This window comes from Drosophila rhopaloa, unplaced genomic scaffold, assembly GCF_018152115.1.
Source record: "Drosophila rhopaloa isolate 14029-0021.01 unplaced genomic scaffold, ASM1815211v1 contig_3, whole genome shotgun sequence".
Classification (NCBI taxonomy): Eukaryota; Metazoa; Arthropoda; class Insecta; order Diptera; family Drosophilidae; genus Drosophila; species Drosophila rhopaloa.
In genome coordinates this window covers 22,913,610-22,932,432 of record NW_025335123.1, presented here as the reverse complement: position 1 = coordinate 22,932,432, position 18,823 = coordinate 22,913,610, and the positions used below count along the sequence as shown (strand labels likewise).

Sequence of the window (18,823 nt, the reverse complement as noted above, 5' to 3'; positions counted from 1 at the left end):
GCTAATCAACCCTTGTCAGTCAATCATAGTTGAACAACGCGTGTCCGCTCTTCGAGGCGCCTTCAACAAACATCAAAATATTTAATTCGCTTCGAATTATCCCATTTTGACAAAGGTGCAAGCTCTTATGAAACATGTTGGCCTATTTCAGGACTCAAGAAGCAGAAACAAAAATTATTTAATTCCGTCGACATTCCATTGGTAGTAAAAGAAACTCTCTTACAGTCTGTAAAGAAATCAAAAATGCTGGCCCTCCCCTTGCTGGTGGCCTTCCAAAGTCAATACCGGTGCCGATGCCGATGGCGATGGTAATGCGGTGGTGAGATGCCGAACTGATGACGTCTGTGATGAGGATAAAACTGTGTTCAATTGCCGGGAAACTCTTCGGTTTCCGACTCACTGCTGTCCAAACATGCACACGGACGGAGAACACATCTGCTGGGCCACATATCAACCTTGATTGGATGTAACCAGAGTGTTGGTAGACAAACTCGTAGATGTCAGGCCAGTGCCAGAGTTGGAGCTACTGAAAAAGCGTTTGAATCGGGATAAAGAGGTCGGCCGCAGTTAGTAGTTGACGTCAGGGAACTACAATGCGAGACCTATACACTTCCTGTGACAATCAGGAAGACCGCTCTGAAAGAAGGTTATACTGGACAACCACAAAGTGCCTTTGGACATCGTCCCAAATTTCCGTTCTTTTAAATCCAGTTTGCTGTATGTATATGCTTATGCATATGCATACTCGTGGGGAAATACATTCAAGGCGTGCAGTGATTCAAAACCTCTTTCAATCCAGCATGCAGATAAGCTGTCCGCACACACCCGTTAATTCCGTTATACAAATGTCACTCGTCAAGCAAGTCCGGCTGCCATCAAACGCATGTCAATCACCGAGGCAGACATTGCATTCACGTCCAAATAACCACCTAGAACCATGGCCGCATGGGCGAAGCTTCTTTTAACTCAATTATCAAGTAGAAACGAGAAACGAGAACGGAAGCTTACTTCGGCAACCCGACTGTCCATGTGTTTTAAAAGCTTTCGATGTTATATTTTTATAATCCTGGAGATCAAACGTCTATATCCAATAGGTAAATCCGTAGAAACGATCGGACACAATTTAGTTGATCTTGAAGAAATTTGTGCACAGTTAACCTACAGTTTTTCGAATTTCGATGTTTCATTTACGGACAGACAGACGGACTTGATCCTGATCAAGAGTATATATACTTTATATCACATACTTTTCAAAGATATTATATTCTTTTATTTTGCGATTAAGTGTGATTATAGCAAAGTATTGGCACCATATTTTTCAAATAATACACATTTTTAGCCAGTTTTGTACTCTATATATTATTGGTAATTTATTAAATTTTCATTTACAGTAGTTGGAGACCGAACGATTTATTTAAATATTCATATGCTTATAAGGTTTAAATTTCGGTTCAATGACGTGGGGGTTATTTTATTGGCTGACAGTCGATTATAAAACAAAAAGGCCATCGTTAAATCTATTTAAAATTGTTAAGTTATTGATACATTTGTGTTTGCCCACTTTATTGGTTAAAGGCAGCAGTTAACTAAGTTGTTGCTCGCTGTTATTCTCATTTAAACGTTTGGATACTTGCACTAATTTTGGATCAAGAACAAAGTTTTACGTATAAGTGTGTATTTCTATATATTAAGTTATGCATGTATTGATTTTCTGGTACATACGGTATTGTTTTTAAACTAAAGATGCCATGTCTGCATTTGATTCCTATTTTTTTAAACCGACTTATCCTTTAAAATTATAAATTTGAGAGGAATCAACAATGTATCCAGTGTTAAAAAAGTCTTAAAAATAAACTGCAATTAAATATGATTTTCAGTTTTCGACTAGATTGATTAATTTGGTATTTTATAGATTCAGTGTTCTTTCATTACCTAAACGGATTTGATGAAATATGGATAAGTGAAGTTGTAGTGTACATTTGTATAAACCTAATTTTGAATTCAAGTTTTTTCGGTTTATCTGGATATTAATTGTTTTTGTGTCTTTTATATACTATTTTGTCAGAATAGAAGTTAATAATGAGTTAGTATACTATGTGTCTCAGAGATAGTGTTAGAAGATGCCAAGAAATTTAAAACATTTTAAATTATATCAGATTTATTATTTAATCATGTGCATCCTTTCTCTGATTGGCAATAAGTTTAGCAATTAGTGTCTTAGATATCTTATTGGTTATAGTCTTTCAACATTCAAAAACTACAAATCAATAGTAAGTGTTCACCTTCGATGTTGCCCATGTTTGGATTCTAAAGAATATAACTTAACCTATGTTTAAATCAGTTGCCTTAAGTATTCATTCAATTGCAAATGGAATAATTGTCCTAAGCGACTAATCCAAACATTTTCATTTTCGTTACATTGCTTACATACGTATATATGCAATAAGTGTGTAAATCTACTTTCATAGTACTTGTTTTTTAATATTTCTTCTTGCTATGGTTTTGATAACATTTTCCCGTTTTGGTCTAGAACATAATAGTAGTACGGGTCTTATCACTGTTTTAACGGGATACAATATAACCCGCAGAAATCTATAAGCATCTACTTATGTTTGCAAGACAGCATTTTTGTTCGGAAGAGAGAGAAATACTTTCCAAAAGTTTTGCAATCTTTTGAATTTGTATTCTTATTTATTTTGTAAATCAAGCTTGCAAATACAGATTGCAACTGTCATACTTATTTTATTTTTTTCGAAAAAAATTTTCAGTTATATTATGAAATAATATGCATTTCAATTGTTAGGCAAATCAACTTAATAACGTGAGGAGTGAACAATTAAAGCCATTCCATAACAAGAGTAGAAAACTCGTTTAATGACTAGCATACTATTATAAATATGTATTTTCCCCCAACGGATTTAAATTTAAAAAGATACCTTATTGTTTTTCTTAGATAAGTATTTCAATAAATATTGAACATTAATTTTCTGGGTCTGGAATATACCGGCATCTAACCTACATATTTAAGATTTTAATTTGAATGTTCCGTATATATTTGTTCTTATGCTTTCTGTACTTTTCTTTCTTTAGTTGACTGAAGTTGATCTATATATGCTTGCATCGTAGAGCCTGTTGTTTTGCATTGCAATAAAAATGATATTTGAGAAATCCCAATGTTATACCTACCTTTTCCCATACGTATTAATATATTTTGTAAAATTTCTTATTTGAAAATCTAATGTAGACACGCATTGTACATGTCCCTTAAAAATTTTTTTTTGTTTTCCTATATAGTCATTGATTATTATCTGCTGCTGCTTCTATATCATAGAATATTTAAGAATGGATAAAATGCAGCTATGCTGGAAGTACTAGTAAAATTTAGTATCACAGTATTTTATATAAGATCAACTTTTTTTGTATTCATCATATGCAGTATTTTTTGCAAATATTACTTAAGTCAATTATATCGTCACATTAGAAGGGTATTTTTAATATAATCGAAAAAAGGGAGAAATCTCACAAGTTGTTGTGTTTCATTTTTAACCATGCCAATATTTTTTTTAGCAGGCGGAGAAAAAATAGTGTTCCTGTATCACTTTGAACTAAACAGAACTTTAAGATTTTTTAAATTACGACATAACTTGAAACATATGAAATGATGACTTTTAAGTTACAATTTCACAGTTCTTATGGCCTTCGGATTTTGTATTTTATTGTGGTTAGTATTTGCAAAATTCTTGCTATTAAATTACCATAGCTTATTCCGGTCCTGATTTTAAAATACGATTTAAGGACTAAAATTATAAAAATAACCAGCAATTCCAAAAATTAAAAACGAAGAAAATTTAATTTAATGTAAGCAATTTAACCGATTCAAAGGAAAAAAAGCAATACTTTTATATCTGAATCAAATTCGAAATAAAAAACATAAAAAAATTGTGTTAAATTGTTACATGAAATAAGCTGTGGTGTTCTAATAAATAGGTGGCCTTAATTAAAAATAATATCTTTACAAAACGGCACTTAAACTTTTTAAGTCGAAAGTATTTTTTTAGTAAAGTCGATTCGCAAAAATTATAAATGAGTGCACGAGACAAGCTATTCTGCTCTAAAGTCTTGCTGTCTTTTTCATTTTTGTGTTTTATGAAACTTTGACGTAATACTTATTTTTCATGACTGAATTTTGAATGAGAATACCAGAATGACTAGTTAATGGTAATTAATCGTACCATTTTTAAGTACAATTCAAATTGAGTTCCAAATACGTTAAATATGAATACTTTTTAGGTCAGTTGGAAGACCAATCTTAAAAATTTAAAAGCTTTTGTATGTTAGCAATTTTCTTGACCATTTAAAATTGCCATACTTTTTAAAACGAGCAACCAGAAGTTGGTCAATTGGAAGAAATCAGGAAGAAGTAAGTTTGATAGAAAATATTAAGATGTACAAACAATTTACCAAAACTAATACAATATATCTGTCTACATAGAAAATGGCGCCTCAAGCCTCGTGATTACATTTGAGTAATTTTTATATGTTTTTATCATGCTATAAAATTGGTAACTAGGCTATTTGTTTGCATGTTATTTATTTCAACTAATATTGTAATTATAAAGAAATCTACATAATTTAATTGATAAAATGTTATAGTAAAAGTATTTTAACCAAGAACACAGTTTTATATTTTGAAAATCGATGAAAGCTTAAGTGTATATACGATCTGAAGAAAAATACGTGAAAACAATGTAGATTTACCTAAAATCTACTTTATGTTTATATTAAGCGTGACTTTATTATAATTATTATGTCGTTGCAAATGACTTTACTTAATAAGATACATTGCTTAATCGATAACAGAATCATGTTTGGGTTTTTCGCATTTATAGATTTTTGCTGTTGCTATATACAGTGTAACTTCTATAACTCCAAAATCCGTAACTCGAAGTCTCTATAAGTCGATGTAGTTTTATCAAGGTTAAATCAATTCTATAAATTGAAAGTTTTTTTGTGGCAGATGTCGTTCCGCGGTTATAAAAGTTAGCCTGTATTTTGTAACTGCCTTGTAACATGATTTCTTCCTATCCCAAACCCAACTCACTTGAAAAATATAGCAGTGTGGTTAAGGCGAGGTCGATTTTATAAACTTAAATAATAAATTGAGTGGTAAACTTAGATGAGTTAGATATTGCTTTAGCCAACTTTAAAATGAATTGATTCAAAAAAAAACGCCATAATACTCCTTTACTCAGTTCCAGCATAAAAACTACATTCTATTCTATAAATATTCTAGAGCCGTTTTGTATATTTCGAGCATTAGCATCTTTGTGCTTGCTGTTGAAATGGGTACCCAAGGTTGGCAGGTTCCCAATCATGTGAAGTTCATATCGCTGTGTTTGCACCCAACATAAATTGCATTCTACATCAGAATTTGTCGTAAATATTATATCATCTAATTCTATTAATTGCTTGCCGTTTCCGTTGTCTTTTATTAAATTAAATAGTAGTGATGAATGCAGTCATTCGGCAAGGCCGAACTCGTCTTGTTCAATGGGTTTCTTAAGCCAGCTTCCAAGGTCCTCGCGTTTGAATGCAGAAAACAATTCTAGCTTCGCCGTCTGCAAAAAAACATTGTATTAATTAATGTTCTTTCGTTGGGAAACCAGTTAACCTTACCTGATAGTCCTTTACGTTTGCTTTGGTTTGCCCATAGTCTGTAGATACTTTGCGGACTAAAATACCTGGTAGGTTTACCATCAAAAATCCATATTTAACAAAAAACGCCTGCTTCGTGATGCGAGACACTTGACCGCCAATCGTTCGACCAGTGAGCGAGTTCACCACCTCCAACTCAGTATCACCAATGGTCCAATTAATCCCAAAGTTTGGTGCCTTGGCCTGGTTTCGCGGTTCTGCCGAAGTGACCAATGCCAGGCGTGGCTTATTCAAATGGTACGGCGGTGGCAGACCTTGAATAGACTTTTCTATTCGGCCGCACACTGCACGGTACATGTGCTCTGGGTGCAACAAACTGCCCAGCACAATCGAATGCAGGTACACTGGTTCAATAATGGAAGACAATAAGGAGCCTTGGATACCTACGATGTTCCAACGTGCAATTTTATCTGAGCACGACATAGTAAGTAAGCGTTGGCCCTGCACAAATTTTATAAAAGTTGTAAATGTTATTGAATGCTTAAATATATATGTCGGCTAATCGGGTTACCTGCAATACGCCATCCCACGTTTGTATTCCATCACTGCTTTTAACTGGAATTGTGCCCTCACCGGACTCGATTTTTGTACGCAATTGGCCACGAGCTTTTCTGTTGATTGATGATTATTTCATGTATGATTCGTCGGCATTATAAAAATGAATATGAAAAGTATAATTATTTGCTTGTTTAAAAGATATTTCAAAACATGCCAAGTCATACTTGTGAAAAAAACAGTATGAATTACTTCAGTTTGGCATTGTCTAAATGGGAAATCCTCACAATTTGAATAATTTCACATTAATTTGTTTAATTCAATTCATTACAAAAGAATTTATAAATTGTGAATAAAATGTAATTGAGGTTCATATGCCTTAGCTAATACAGTTTGCCATTATCGAAAACCATAAAGGAAGTCAATTTCGGAAACCCGAAGTTTATATACCCCTGCAGTTTTAGCTGAAATATATTAGCAAATTTGGATATATTGTTCCTATGACAGCTAAAGAATTATAATCGTCCAATTGTTATATAACCAAAAAGGTTATATTTCGAAATATTAGCTAGTAGACCAGACAGTAATGTATGAATAATAAAAAATCCGTAGGACTTCTAAACTTATTCTGTATGCGCCAACATTTTTAACTGATTTACAGACGGACTTGTATTTTTTTAGTTATACTAATCTCACCAAAAATGTAATATTCTCTGCAAGGGTATGCGAACATGAGTTTACTACTGTGTAACTCAGTACAATATCATAGAAGCTTAAAATAGTTCTTTTGTCTGACGATAGACGACAAGCAGCCTGATTTAAATTTGGGAACTTACATTTGATTGAGTCATCACAGACAGACAGACAGACAGTTTAGGCAAATGTCGAACCAAACCTCATAGATAAATATAAATGTACCATTCTCAATACAAAAAAAATAAGAATAACACCTGAATTATTTTTATACATTCATGCTTGTGTTCATTTTGCTAATTCCACATGTTAAATCCATACAGTTTCGTGCATTATATTCCCAGAAATCATATTGAAAATATGCGAACAAATGTAGTATGCTTCGAATAAAAATAAATTTAACATATACATATTGTCTATACACATTAAAATTTGTAAAACAAATGTCGCATTTTTTTTCAAAACAACTTATGGCACTTGTATTTCCAAGCACGCAGTTGTATACATGTATGTTTTTTTTTTTATTTTGACATAAACATATTTTTCTGCGGTCTTTATTGCATTTCCCGCACAGAAAACATGATTTTTATTGGAAACGTACTAATATAGATAAATTGGATACTACTTGATTTATACAATTTTGAAGTGTAAATAAGTTAAAAAAGGATATTTTTTTAAATTTTAATTATAGCAAGTATTTATAGAATATCTTTTGTACCAACCTATTTGGATGTTTATCAACACCAGTGTCGTTTTCGTGAGGACTAAATATCCGTGCATCCCCACAAGGTGCTGTATTTATATACAAATGGAAATGTACCCCGGATTTTAGTTTATAAGGGTATTGCCCATCAGTATTCCTCACGAAAATCGACTGATATGCTGTGGCTAAATTTAGGAGAAATTGAATAAGAATAATCAAATATAAATTAAAGTAAAACGATTTAGATATATGTTTAAATTTCTTTCTTTTCACCAATACGCACAGGTATGCATGAAAAGAAGTCCAATAAAACAATGCAGAAAAGTTTTTAGTATGCAATTAAAGTGGGAAAGCATAAAGCCAATTTAAAAGTACTACGCACTGATACATATCGCTTTTCTAGTTGAGCTTAGACTCATTTACTTCGAAAGTCAGTTTAATTTACTAACCATAAAGGTTTTTAAACATTCACTGCCGACTTGTATAGCATTTTATTTTGTTTTTTGGAAAGGGTTGCTTTTATTTAAGAAGACTTAAATACTTGTGGCACAGCAATACAAAAAAATATACCCTGATTTAAGCGACATATTCACATATTTCAATAGAAAACGTGTTCAGTGTTGTTTCTGTACAAAGAATAAAATTTAAAATATATGTGAATGCGTTAGAGAAAGAGGCTATTAAAGCCTGTGATACCACAGTAATTGAGTTTAAGAGAACAAAAACTGAGTAACTTATAAAGATACCTTTGCTACTAAAAACCGGCTTTCAATTACGGCTTTTAATAGGTTAAAAATAAATTTACTTAAATATTAGTATAGAAACAAACTAAACGCCAATAAAAAATTCCATAATTTCGTTTTTTAAGCTTAACGTGGAGAAAGTTTACATTTTAAAAGTTTATTTTAAAAATGGCCGTCTTAACATCTACTCAATATGCCCGATCAGAAAAAACATATAAAAGCCATTAAGGGCAATTTGAATGTGCCTATAATTAACAGTTAAGGAACAGAAAATTGTAATGCTTGTGTATGTTTAACTTTCCATTTCGACTGACAACCCGTAAGTTTTAAATATTTACATTTTACAACTAAATTATGCATTTACTTAAGCCTAACTTCTACTTAATTATGCATTTACTTAAGCTTAACTTCTACTTAATTATTAGTAAGTAAATTTATCCTATCATAAGTACAAACAACTATACCCTGATTGCACTGAAGATCCAGCTGTGCATATAAGTACTTGAGAAGACAACGCCTAGAGACTATTTCAGCATGAGAATCGTTTAAGACAGCTCCGTTCACACTCATATGTTCGCCGCTGACACACTTTGTACCCGTTGAAACTGAAATAACCTGGTCAAGTATATTCTTGGTATTATAAGTATTCGCGCAATTCTGTGTTGATTACCGACTTACTTTGGCTTCACAAAAATTCATGTTTTCAGTCATAACAATGCCCGCTAATACCTTTCGACGCGAATAAGCCTCCTGACCTTTTATTACTTCCATGAACTTTTCCAAAACCAGTCGTCCAATTGTATCTGCATGTATTTGCGGCAACTCCATGGATGATGACTTGTCGTCGATTGGAAGGGGTACGTTCTTCTGTGGCACGACCATTGGACTGTAGGAAATGTTGCACAACGATGCAAGCGCCGCTTTAGCTGCCGCATTTTTGGCCAATTTTTTAGAGGGACCTAGAGAAAAGTTAATTTATAAAATTTATTTTAACAGTATAAAGTCGCTACATACCTGTTCCATCAAATTTTTTTTCGTTAATTGTAACAGTCATCTTGAAGCGACAATTATTTTGAGCGCCGTCAATATTAATGCATTCAAAATTAACGTCATTAAATAACTCGTACAGAAGCATTACAGGACCTTTATCTGGAACCTTTTTTTGTCCGTCAACAGCAATAGCACTCTTGCTGACATCTACCAATATAAAATGAAGTTAGTAGAGATAGTTGATTGCTCGTTATTATGAAACTATGTCTTAGTCATCTAAACTTATTTCACACGCAATAGTGTTCTCCAACCATATTAGAAAAAAGCAAGGAAAACAAAAACAGGGAATACAAATGAGTTATGAAAATGTTGTGTTCATATAGAAACATATAAATGCGTACGTACAGCATTGAAATGTCTTAATTTTCTACTCTATGACATAAATGTATACACATGAGATTTAGCAGTTACAAGGCTTGTTAAGACATATTAATACTGAACGAAAATATTTTAAAGGAAAAGGCGAAAATGTTAAAAGAAAAAATAAAAATAAACAAGTCCTTATAGCCCATTTAAACTGAGACTTTTAAATAGCGGTTTCTAGTACTGCTCACTAAAATAGGACCAGTTCAAAAACATTCGCATGCACATAAAAGCTTCAGTCTTAATATGCTATTAAGTAACCTTTAAATTAAAATAAAGGTTAAAGCTCAATATGGTTAAACCCTATGGCACATTTAACAGGGGTATAATTATTTCGATAATTGAATTAGTTCATTTTTAGACTTTATTTTTGACGACTAATCGGCAGGGCAGTGAACAGTCTGTAAGTTGGTATAAACAAATATTATTTGTATTCTAGACTTAACTTTAGGCAAACGATTTAAAGGCCAAGCTCAAGCCATATTTTACACCAGGATTTTAAATCCAATAAAAATTTAAAGTATTCTGTGTTATTTATTTTTAAAATACATCCAAATTTCGAGATCTCGATGTTCATATAGACGAACATACGGACAGACAGACGGGGATAGCTATTGATGATCAGAATATTTTTACAATATTTTTGCTGTAAATGCTCGATATGAATTATATTCATAACCAATTATTAATATACCGCATCAAAGGGATCATGACCTTATTAAGTAAAAACTTGTCTCTATAAGTCTACCAAAGATACACATTAAGCGTTATCGTTTTGTAGATATAAATTTGTATGGTGCTGGATTCAAAAGTTCAAGTTAAAGTCCATAGGGTCACAAAACTCATCCAATTCCATAACAAATTAGATTTAATAATAAATTAAAATATTCAACAAAAGAGGGAAAAAAAAAACACTAATACTTGCTCTGACTCATGCAAAACATTTGAAGACGCAACGTGGGTTGTTCAAGCGAGGTAAGGTTGGATTTCTTTTCAGTCAACATCAACGTCTCAATGATTTCGATCAATTGTTTATTGCTCAAATTTTCAATACCATTTTCAAGATGCTCGTCGCTGGTAAAGTCCAAGTTGCCCGATGGCTTCAATGGCGACAAAACTGCTCCGTCCTTGAATTGTATAAAGCTTCGCAGTGCCGTAGCTGCCGCTTCAATACGCGCGACTTTTTTACTGCGACCCTGGCCCAAGTATTTTTGTCCATCGACCTGTGAATTAAGTGCGAAATTTGTAGTCAAATGAGGCATACATTTCATTCTAATATTTCGAATGATCCTAGTTTCTGGCCAATAAAACAAATGCAAATATCCCACAATGTTAGTGGTTGTTTATTAAATTTTCTTATAACTCTAATATGCAACCCTAACGTTTAGCTGGCATGCTCCTTTTTATGGCTATGGTAGCATGCTTGCTTCTACATATTATATTCCTTTTGATCTATTCATATGCAACTTCGTGAAGCTCGCGTGTAACACTGAACATATCTTTCAAACGACATAAGTCAAGAAAACAAGTTTGATTATTATGTATTTTTTGGGAGTAGCATTGCTTTTATAAAGAAAGTTATTCGTACAGCTAGCATAAATAAATATAAATTTCGAATTGGTTTGCCCAATGGTAATTTATTTGAACAAAAATTCCACCAAGAGAAGCTAGAGTTTTTATATTATCACAGCATAATTCGATATTTGCATCCCGCAACCCAATTAATAAAATGAAGTAAAAGTATATCAAGTATATTAATAATAACTCCAAGATTAATAAAGTTAAGTATCTCACCTCAACGGATATCGTAAATAAAGGTGCGTGCACCGGACCAGTCTGTGACTCCAATTTGTAAATCAGTCCATGTCTTAACTCATTCAGCATTGCCACTGTATTTTTCGGCTGCGGAATGCGCTCCTTGCAGATTTTCTTTTTCGGCGATACTGTTAAAATTTCCGGTTTGAGTTCAATGCAGTACTTAAATATTTCATATAGCTATAATCAAAAGGAGCAAGACCTACCAGCATATTTTGGCATCTCATAGCGCCGTTTTTGTGGCGATTTTCGGTTATAGCCGTTCATGTTGATCTCAGATGGTGCACTCACCGGCTATAGTATATGTATACATTAAGAGTAAATTCAATAGTAGTTAATATTTTGAGGCTTTATATTTTTTGACATTTAAAGAACAGGTACAGTACAACGAAAAGCATTCAAACTTTTTTTCAAGGACCCGTTTTGTGTGTATGCATGTAATTTCGGTACTTATGGTGGGTGCATTTACATTTTTTCCTGCATTAACTGGGTTTATACAGTTTAACATAATTGATTTGTAGAAAGGTTTTCCTTTATTTCATTATTTGAATATATCACTAAAGTTTGTATTTTCTTAGAAAATCCAGTTTTGAACAGATAATATTACATACATACACAAAATGTTTGTTTTAATTTAATATTACGCACAACATCGATACCATATAGACAGTTATAACAAGACGTTTGTAATACAACAGCACAACAATAGGTTTAGTTAAAAAAAATTCTCACATCTGTTGGTCGAAACTATCTAGTCCGATTAAAAAAACTTGTGATTGTATGTTTCTAAGTATATGAAAATCATAAAAAAATATTTATCTTCCAGACCCACAGTGGGAACCAAGCTGTACATTTTTAATAGAGTTTATTAAAATCTACTTACATTGCAAGGCAATGATGGAAACATAACTCGCCGTTTAACAAAAAATTTCGGCCTTTTGCCTGCAAAACTTGTCGCGGCATAAAAATGTTGACGTTGGTTAAAAATTGACGATCTTGCTATACGCATTGCATGGTAGTGGCATGATTTATAGCACGAACGCTCTGGTTTGTAAGAAACTGGATACATTATTTGTTCACTTTTTTACTATTCTCAAAGAAATAAATTTAAGCAAAGAACGGTATGTCGTTCAGGACGATGTAGAACTTAGCGACTGATGAATTTCGAGTTTCCCGGCTAAGCACTGACATTTAACTGACAACGACAAAAGCAAACTGCAGCTAATTTTATAGAAGAAACTACAATTATGAAAAAAAAAATTTTTTAATGTACATACATGTGCAAAAACACAAGTTTGTACGTGTATAGATAATTTGCGCGACTAGCTGCGTATTTTGAAGAGCTCGATATTTATATACCCTTTTAAAGGGAAGACACATGTGGCTGTCCATTTCAATGCAAGGGATTATTCTATTTTGATTCAAGTTTCAAAGCGAAAATCTTTTGTAGAGCCTCATAAATTGAAAACATTGAAAACAGTAAACAAGGTTTTAAATACTTTAAAATCTATTTGGCCTTTTATTTATATATATTGCTTTAGTTCTAAACAATATGTATTGTTAAAATATTTTATATGAAACCTTAAATTGACATTTAGAATTCATTTTATAAAAAAATTGGGAAAACATGCCAGGGACTTTTTGTACTTAGAGGATGGACATATATCACTCATTTTGAAATGTAACAAAAGCACCATGCATGTCGAAAATTGAGATGTTTTGGTGCTGATAAAACATTTGCAGACGGCCAGAAGGCAGATTATGCCGAATTAATGAAGTCAAAATGTCAGAAAGGCATTACCAGCCCAGCAACATGAACGAAATTACATTAAAATTTGGATGCCGGTGGAGCGGTTATTGCTGCAGCAGCTGCAGCACAAACTCAGAGATGCATGAGTTGCATTTGCGTATCAAAACTTGCAGTAATCAACAACATTTTTAAAATAAATATGTTGCGAAAAAGTGTGCGTGTGCAAATACTATGCTCCGGGATATACATTTACAAAATCTGTTTGAAGAAATTGTATTTTTGGTCGATGTTTGGAGGAATTGAAGCCCACAGCCCACAGTCTTCTAGGTATACTATGTGCGCGTAGGCAGGCAAAAAGGACGACTCATAAATCCATTTCTAACAAAATTCAAAACTAAATGGTTAAAAATATAATATAATTTTAAAACATGTTGTCTGTTTATAAAACAAAAAAAATGTTATTTTAAATGGAAACACCCCATGTATATAATGAAGTACATGCATCCGCTTGAGTGGAAAGTTTGCACTTAATATTACAAATTTTGGGAAATTCAATTAGTGGGAAGCAAGATAAGCGGGAAGTGTATAGTGAATAAGGTCAAAATCGAACAAGTGAAACAAACAAAAAGTCGTTAGGCTCGAAAAATTCCCTTAAAATTTTCCTTGTTTTGACCATTTCTAATTCATTGCAATATATTTATAAAACACCGCACCTGTGTGTCGGGTGTCATTCGTCGGACAACTGATGGCGAAAATTGTAAACGTCTAAAATATCAAAATCAGATAGCTCAGATAGTTCATGGGGATGGATTAACCATTTATTTTTCTTTACGAACTTTAATCAGTTATTCTAATTTTAGCAAAAGAAACCCTATTTACAATTCGATATTAAAAGTTAAAAAAGAATGTCTATTAACAAAAGGTCATTGTGATTCCTTAAAACCATTTAAGTTTTAATAAGAAAATTAAAGCACACAACATGTCGAATAAATAAAATGTAGGACGCTTAACATTATCAAACTACCAACAATAAAAGTAATTATGTACTTCCTATTTAAACGTGCTGTAAACATTAAAAAAAATATTTACAAATTACAAATTATTAGCGCTAAGAGTGCCAGCTCTTTTTAAACCATTGCAAAGGCAACAATTAATCGACTGGATAATTTAATAACATTTTTTAAATGACTTAGTTCTAGGAAAATTTATTTATATGCTCACATTCGTAAAAAAACTGAAACAGCTAATTACAGAAAATGTCGATTAAATTAATTGAACATATGTATGTAAATGTAATAACATTTTAATTTAGTATATCAATATTGATGTGCCTGAAAGAAATTGGACTCGACAACTAAATAAACAAATAATTTCAAAGCAAACATATCTTCGCTCGAAAATTTTGGATTATTACATACATATATTTCAGCGTATTCAATTTTCAAAAAAAATGTTAAAGCGATCAGAGGTTAGACCTTATCCAATGTACATATTTATGTTCATTGTTACTTAATAATATACAACAAATTTTTTTTTTAAACCAATCCAAGCATCAAAATGCAATATTTATTAAACTTAGCATGCATGCTGTGCGTGAAGATTCATACAAGTACAAATATACATACACATAAACAAGTCATAGAGAAATCTATTTTTTTAATGACGATTTTCGTCTACTTACATGCTGAGGAGAATTGTTATTTGCGCTGTTTAACATGACTCTGGAATCGAATTTCGCGAATATATTTATATTTTGGTGAAATCGTTTGTGCTATTGTTATGAATATTAAACGAGGGGTGTATGGTTTTAAAATCTTTTTTTTTTTGTGAACGTACGTCGAGCATATTGTGTCCATGTTCCAAGTTAATCGGATCGAAATTAACAAAAAAAAAAAAACAGTTTCAAGCGACCGACCCAATGCATAAATGTTTCAAAACTTTAAAGCGATTTTCGCGTGAACGTCATTTTGAAGTTGATGAAGATTCAAAAAAAGTATGAATATGATATTACCAATATTCCGAAAAGAAACTGCAAACCGATATTAAACTAAAGCAGAAGCCGTTTTCAATAACTTAAAAATATAACTAATTTATAATAAAAATCAAATATACGTACATAAACTAAGCACGAAAGCTACAAATCTAAATTGCATTTGAGCACATATGTATGTATGTATGTATTTACTTTATATTTCACTTTCTATTCTAGTGGCTGGTTTTGGTGGATATTGAGGTGTCCGTGTAAAATTCAGTTTGAACCTACTTCAGCGTAACATAAGGTTTAAACATCAAACTAAACAATAGCAAATGGAAGGCAAAGTCATACAAACTCTTATTGAGGCTGCAAAAAAAAAAACAAATAAAAATGTCAAATAATGCGGCGAATACAATCTTGACTTTTCAAATTAGAAAACTGTTTATATCCGCAAGCATTGGCATGCGTTCATTCACATGCATGTAACATTTAACATACAAATAAGTAATACATATGTTTATTTGTATGTTTAGTTACACGATTCAATCGATTTTCGTTCACTCACGCTCTCTTGGCGAATTGGGACCGCAGTGCGGACTACAGCCATCGACAATCGACTGCCTGGCCAAAAGTGCACTATACCTATACCTATACCTATATCATATACTGAATGCTATGTACTATGCACTGCACTCTGTGGCACATTAAGTAATTATACATTTGAAATACTAGATATACATAAGTACGTATTTCCCATTCATCTGTATTATAAAAAGTCGAGCATTGAGCGCGCGGTGATGCAAACGTCGCGAAGACGCGATTCAATAAGCCTAAGCCACTTCTGCAATTCTTCTGCAATGAATTGACGTGAACTTATTGGCTTAAAGAGCCACTTCGGCTCAAGAAAGTGAAATGGGAAATGGGAAACGGAACGGAATGGTACGCAATGCAGCAGAGAAGCCTTTCCTTTCCTTGCCTTGCCTTTCCGCTTTGATGTTGGTCGGAATGCCACTGGGTTACGTCGCATGTGCTTTTGCCTTAGTGTTCTTGCTACATACGTAATACCCAGGAACTGCCCCTAGGCGGCCACTTTCCACTTTCCTCCCGAACGAAGGCCTATTCTGCAGCATCTACTTTCCACCAACCCGATATTTTATTTGCAGGGCGGAAAGGAGATTCACGGGACGGATTGGGAGCATTCGCATCCGCATCCGAGGATGCCCTTGCTTTGAATACCTTTAACTAAAATCGAAACCTCTTTCGACTTTTATCTTTTGCCTTTTATTTGCATAAATGCCCAATATTCAGCGACACATACATATGTACATACACGGCTGCATGGTATGTGTATGTGTGTGGTGCGCGCACATACATGCACGCTGTGTGTTTTGTGTGCCGATTTATTCTGTTCTGGCTACTGCATACCTTTTTTGCTTGAGAACGAGCTCTAATTATTGATTTTTACTTCGCTGTATCGGCAGAGGGACATTTGTTAACGGTTCTGCGTCTTAGCTGCTGTTTTCTGTCGCTCAGGAGGGGATAAATATGTGGCTGCTACTGCTGCGACGTGCAATTATTTAATTTAGCGGCTCGGCACTTGAGAAAAAAAGAGAGCACACACAGAGGCGAGCCCTTCCACACGCACTGACATGGCCGGACAAACAAATCGATTGTTTGTTTTAATCTCGGTGCTGCGCTCCTTCTTCTCTATTGCGGATGATGTCCGAAAATTGCAATCGCGGTTCACTTATTCAAATGCAAAGACTTGGTTCGGTTTCGGTTCATTACATTACATTAAGAAAAATAACAATGACCCTTCGTTAGTGCTGGAACAAAAATCGATGTGCATTCGATACTATCGGTGATGCCAGAGCGTTGGCAGCATCTACATATGTTGAAATATTTTAATGTAATTTAAAACATTGACACATTTCACATTTTGCCCAAAATACATTCATTTAAAGCATGGACTCCTATATAAAAATGTGGTCATTAAACAATAAAAATAAATGTATGTAAAAGAGATTAAGCCAATTTGTAAAATAACGTGCATGGGGCAGAATCTGAAAATATTGGCCAAAGTAATATATATTTTTTAAATTATTTACATATGTAAGAAATCTGGTAATGGAACTCGACAAAAAATAATAAAAAGGGCGACTCCCAAATATCCCTAAATGTGTTTTTAACATAGACAACTTTTTTGAATATCTGCGTAAATATTTCCAAGACCAACCGCCCGTTTCCCTACATTTATTTTTATCACTAATCGCTTAGCAAAGACTCAAACCAAAAATACTAAAATCACTGTGATGGGTTGCACCGTATTAGAGATAACACAAACAAATGAATTTGGGTGGTGAATTCTTATTGAAAAAAACGTACAATAGTTTTTATTAACCTGTTAACAATCTCAACGTAGTATCACAAACAAAAAATATTAAAAAACTTAATACATAACCTAGGAAGCATAATAAACTTTATTAAAGATGCCGCAAAATTGTGACCTTAAATATATGTACATATAAAATATTAATAATATACAAGTAGTAAATGAACAACGTCGGGGCTTAAAATTGATTCATTACAAGACAATTTTAAATATTTTTTTTATAATATTTAAATATAATTTATTGTGCATAGTGTTTTTACAGAACACTGACAGGATTAATTTGTAGTATAGTTTTTTATAAAAATATAAAAAATAACATATTTTTTACATTACAATTATAGTTCACTTGTAGATCAAAATTAGAATACATAATATATAATATATGAAAATATAGACTTAATATAACCACGAGGACGAAGTTAAGTTCGGCATACTGCAGTTGTAATACATTTGCAGTCTCACCGAATATTACTGGCAATGTGCACTGCTCGAAAATACATATGACAGCTAAATTATAATCCTTTAATTAGTTTTAACGATATTTTGATAGCCTCCGAATATCGATATATCATCGTCTGGGACAAAAAATTCCTCAATCACCAGAGGCGCCAAAATTTATCGAAAAACAAGAACAAAAGAAAAGCCGCAAAATAGTGAAACTGTGAACAAAAAGCTTAATATCTTAATATATGGCGGTGAGTAATTGATCAGTAGTATGCAAATCGAGTGCTGCACTCGCTTAGTAAACATTCAAGCTTGATTGATTGCCAATTAGTCATAAGTACTATTCAGCTTCAGTAGATGCTAAGTCTTGTCGCCTCCTTCAACCCCTGGCTATTGCTTTCTCACTCTGGCAAGATGGAGTCGGTATCCATTTTGATTAGATGTAGAATTTCGAATTAATAAATTAAATTGTAATTTAAATGTTGTATGCACATCTAGCTTTTATGTTGGTGTTAGAGGTTTGGCCTTCGGTGAACGAAAAATTGCCACATTTGTGTATCAAACGTGCAACGTCTCTCACCGCCATCATTTTCGCCCTTTGCACTTGTCTTCTTGCAATGTCTTACAATGTTAATTTGTTGTATTTTAGTCCCCTTTAAATGTTTTTAAAGGTGATTAAAAAAAA

The 18,823-nt window shown here is 32.9% G+C and overlaps 1 protein-coding gene across 8 annotated transcripts; it reads right to left on the bottom strand.

The window, feature by feature from the left end:
- Positions 1-1,339: 1,339 nt before the first annotated feature.
- LOC108049695 (double-stranded RNA-specific editase Adar) lies at positions 1,340-17,123 on the bottom strand. Of its 8 annotated transcripts, none has more exons than XM_044461424.1 (12): positions 16,728-17,123; positions 15,009-15,141; positions 11,784-11,871; positions 11,557-11,705; positions 10,688-10,985; positions 9,364-9,546; positions 9,028-9,308; positions 8,814-8,964; positions 7,626-7,791; positions 6,227-6,326; positions 5,677-6,156; positions 1,340-5,618 (listed from the first exon to the last, which is right to left on the bottom strand). In XM_044461424.1, exons 2-12 carry the CDS (start codon positions 15,042-15,044, stop codon positions 5,520-5,522), a joined length of 2,031 nt encoding a protein of 676 aa, XP_044317359.1. In that variant the 5' UTR covers positions 15,045-15,141; positions 16,728-17,123; the 3' UTR covers positions 1,340-5,519. The 8 variants fall into 8 exon arrangements, with proteins under 8 accessions (XP_044317359.1, XP_016986456.1, XP_016986455.1 ...); XM_017130967.2 differs by having other exon boundaries at positions 15,009-15,098; XM_017130966.2 differs by having other exon boundaries at positions 15,009-15,048.
- Positions 17,124-18,823: the final 1,700 nt, after the last annotated feature.